Here is a 4,186-nt window from a genome sequence, read left to right as displayed (position 1 = left end):
GACAGACAGGCAAATAGATAGCTAGGTAAACAGAAAAACAAACTTCTCTTCGATTTCCCAACTCCGTATTCAGTTGTTTGTTTGCTTGTTGTTGTTTTTTGTTGTTGTTTTTTGTTTGTTTGTTTTTGTTTTTTGGGTTGATTTCTTGTTTTGTTTTTTTGCTGCCCCATCATCTGCACCGTTTCGGTGGTACTATTATTCCCACGCCGATCATTCCGAGTCCCCACCCCCCTCCATACACGACCACAACCGGGTTCAGTTTTTTTTGTTTTTTTTTTTTTTTTTTTTTTTTTTTTTGCCGCTAATCACTCGCCTGTACACATACAGCTCTTTCCGATAGTTCCCGGCTTTTAGTCGTCAAGGCCACAGAACAGCAACACACGGAAATGATTATCAGGCATGTCGAAAAACATGGATGTTGATATAGAGAACGCTGCAGGGGTGACAGTGACCGAAAACGCTATCGTAGCAAGTGTTGTTGTTCAGGAAGGAAGGAGCGGAGAAAAAAGAACCGATTCCGAAGCAGATGAACACGAAGGGAGAACCGAGCAACCAGGTGAGCGAATTGCTGGCTGCAAAATGTGACTTGAAGAAGACCCCGCCCTATTGGTCTCTCACTCCCTCTCTCTCTCTCATGGACTTAGTATAAATCTTTCATTAAATCTATCTTGTGTGTGTGTGGCAGGGGGGGGGGGGGGGGCATACGGGGGGGAGGGGGGAGGGTGTGTGTTTGTGTCCACTGAGATTGTCGTGACTGCAGTTAGGCTGTTCTACTGTTCTGACGGTCATTGTCGAACACGACAATCTGTCATACAGCCGCTTGCCGTGACTATTAATTTTTTGATACAGACTATGGACTGCTTAAACTTTACCTCTTCCTTCCCTTCCCGCACCCACACCTCCCCCGCACACACACACACACACACACACACACACACACACACTGAATGTGAGAACGTTTCTGGTTGTGGGCAGTATGTGTGACGCGATCATGTGGTTTCGCTCCATGGCCGAGTCTGTTTCGCGTTGCGCTTTCTCTGTGTGTGTGTGTTTTGTGTGTGTGTTTTTGTTGTTGTTCACTGCTACAGGCGCTTGCTGTGGCTTTTCATCATCATCATTATTATTATTATTGTTGTTGTTGTTGTTGACGCAAGTCAAATTCTGTAAAACTAAACAGCATCTACTTATACCTGTACCACATGCAGTAGAGATTGCCACTCCAGCATCGGTGTACACAGCCGGCTACAGCAGGAAGTGCAATGCCCGGCAGTGACTAATACATTTCTGGTGCAGCCATCCGTCTCCCGACCTAACGGGAGAGAGACCGATGAGGACGACGAGTAGTATTAGTATTGTTAGTGTTGTTTGGTAACGTCCAACTTTAGCAACCTAAATTCCTGGAGCAATATGCCCGGTATATTATTTCGTGTATTTTTATTGCAACGCAGGCATGAAGTATTAACATAGATAACAATGATTTGACCTTTGTCATCCACTCTGAGTAGGTATATTGTGTAGAAATTGCCTGAAAAAAAACAACAACAACAAAAACACTTCATAACCCCATCCTCACCTGATAACGACATGCACGCCGCCCATATTGCAGTTGCAGGAAAGTGTGTTATGTCGTTATCAGGTTGGTATTCAGCCCCAGAGATTTAGGTAGCGCAAGTTGGACATTACCCTGTTGTTGTTGTTTTGTATTGAGAACACGCTCACTGCCTAACCTACCCACAACCCGCGCCCCCTCCTCTCCTTCCTCATTTCCCCTTCTGTCCGTCAGGGTCGATAACATTGAACAATAAGAGGATAATAAATTACATGTTTTAGTTGTCCTAAATTCGGGGATCTTTTTCGGCGGCCATTTTGTGCACAGTTGAAACGGTATTACCATCACATTTAGCAAATGGTGCTGACCATTTCGAGTGGTTTTCCACTGTATGGAGTAGGAGGAGGAATTTTGTTGTAATTTCCCGTCACACATAAGGTGATTTTAGATATTTTGTTGGAGTATTGATTTGTTTTTTTTAAACTATATTTGAGTGTTATCGTTTTGGAGAGGAGCGGGAGGAAGATGCATGGTGAGTCGGTGGAAAATGGGTAGGTGGTGGGTGGAATTTGAAATGAATATTTAAGTACAATTACAGAAAATTACCTATTGGATTTCGTAAAAGAGAAGTCGCTAATCTAACAAGCGAAACAACGAATGAATAATGAATGCAAAATGTACAAAAATAAAAATTTAAATAAAAAAAAAAACACACAAAAAAAACAACAACAACGAAAAACAAACAACCTGTAAACGTTCCCAGTCACTTGTGATGATACACTTTCGTGCAGATAAAGCTACATCAACTCGCAGTCAAACATTATATGCTTAACTGTCACATTTTCGACTCTAATTTTAGAGTGGGTCACTGTACTTAAAATTTTGATAAAGATTCAGTCGCTACACTGCTGTGTTGCTATCACGAAAGGTCCGCAGAATCATTTGCGATGACGCGTACATATGGTCTGAGCCAATCACAAAACGTCATGTTAAAATTGAAGTGCAACGCTGTGAGCACAGTATAAGCTTTAAGCTTGTTGATGCTCCTTTGTCTTTGTTTGCAGTATAATTATGTGTACTGTTGAACAGTTAAAGATTTTTTTCCCGTTCTATAAATAGGCGTAGGACACTTTGGACACTAAAGTAAGAAATGTAAAAAGCACGAATTTTTTTCGTTTAAATAAATTTTGGATACTAAAATGAGAAACTCAAAACGCACTAGATATTTCGTTTGAATAAGCGTCTGAATTTTGGATACTAAAATAATTTTTTTTTAAATGCACGAAATGAATAGGCGTCAGAATTTTGCGTACTGAAATAAGAAACTTAAAATGCACGAAAGATTTCATTTACATAGGAACCACATTACAATTACTTAGTTACTTAGGCCCTTCGCTCCCTGTGGACCATAGACCATCAACGACGTTTCTCCACTGATCTCGACTCTGGGCTGTCCCTTCTGCATCCCTCCAGCTGGATCCCAGCCTTTTTAGCTCTGCTTCAATGTCCCTCCCGCCTCCAGCCGTTCTTGGGCCTTCCTCTCTTTCTTCTCCCCTGGGGGTGAGTCCAGGTCAGGGCCTGGCGTGTAGTGCTGAATACAATACAATACAATACAATACAATACAATACAATACAACTTTATCAATCCGAATGGAAATTACATGTGCATTCAAAAGCTCGTCACTCACATCTATTAGTTTCCCACCCCGAAGTCGAGTCTGACAGATAATTATATGGACATAGCAACATTTTAACTTAAAAGTGAACAGACTGAATTTAAATATGAAAGTAATAAAAACTGAACAGCTTGCTTTAAAAACACAGTAAGAGAAATTATAACACGTATCTTAAAGAAAATCTAAGAAGCGATATTTGCGGTAAAAGATATTATAACACGTATCTTAACTCTTTCCATACGAACGGCGAAAGAGACGACATTAACAGCGTTTCACTCCAGTTACCATCATCAAATTATTGCAAGCGGAAGGCTCTTATACTGAAGACGTGAATGTTGACAAAGAATACCACAGTTCTGACGACGGAAGCTAAAGGTTGGGTCATTCAGACACCCACTGGACATCCGAGGGGTCTGTGTAGAGGAGAAGAGAGGACTGGCCGTACTGAGTGAGTTAAAGAAAAACTAAGAAGCGGTATTTGCGGTAAAAGATATTATAACACGTATCTTAAAGAAAAACTAAGAAGCGGTATTAACGAATAAGAGACACCATGATAAAATTATCATTTTGTTATTATAAATTCTTCAGTGGCATTTTGTATAAGAAGAAAATATTACAATCTGTAATTAAAAAAAAAAAAAAATCATATTCTGTATGACTGGATACCAAAGTACAGGACACTTGAACAGGAAGTTACCACTGTCACCTTGCAACAGGGGGAGACAACAGAGTGACCAGGTCCACCCAGACTCTGGGCCAGGTCAGCGTGACCAGCCAAGGGGATGTCCTCGTGGCTCACAACGTGGTGTACGTGCAGCTGAACATTTACGAAGACACTGTAGCACGCCTGCAGGATTCCAGACACGATCTGGAACAGCTGACCGGTAGGTGGTGATCAGTGGTGGTGGTGGTAGTAGTGGTGTTGGTGTTGTCGTTGTTGTCGTTTTTGTTGTCGTTGTCT

At 41.4% G+C, this 4,186-nt stretch overlaps 1 protein-coding gene across 1 annotated transcript in view; it reads left to right on the top strand.

The window, feature by feature from the left end:
• Positions 1-377: 377 nt before the first annotated feature.
• LOC143286779 (uncharacterized) overlaps positions 378-4,186 on the top strand; it is a 37,295-nt gene continuing 33,486 nt past the window's right edge. The window contains exons 1-2 of the mRNA XM_076594557.1: positions 378-556; positions 3,942-4,109. Of these exons, the coding sequence (XP_076450672.1) occupies positions 400-556; positions 3,942-4,109 (325 nt within the window). The 5' untranslated portion in view covers positions 378-399. The remainder of the gene's footprint in view (positions 557-3,941; positions 4,110-4,186) is intronic.

This window comes from Babylonia areolata, chromosome 10 (assembly GCF_041734735.1).
Source record: "Babylonia areolata isolate BAREFJ2019XMU chromosome 10, ASM4173473v1, whole genome shotgun sequence".
In the NCBI taxonomy this organism is placed as follows: domain Eukaryota; kingdom Metazoa; phylum Mollusca; class Gastropoda; order Neogastropoda; family Buccinidae; genus Babylonia; species Babylonia areolata.
Note: the sequence above shows the minus strand (reverse complement) of the source record. Positions and strands in the feature narration are given on the sequence as shown.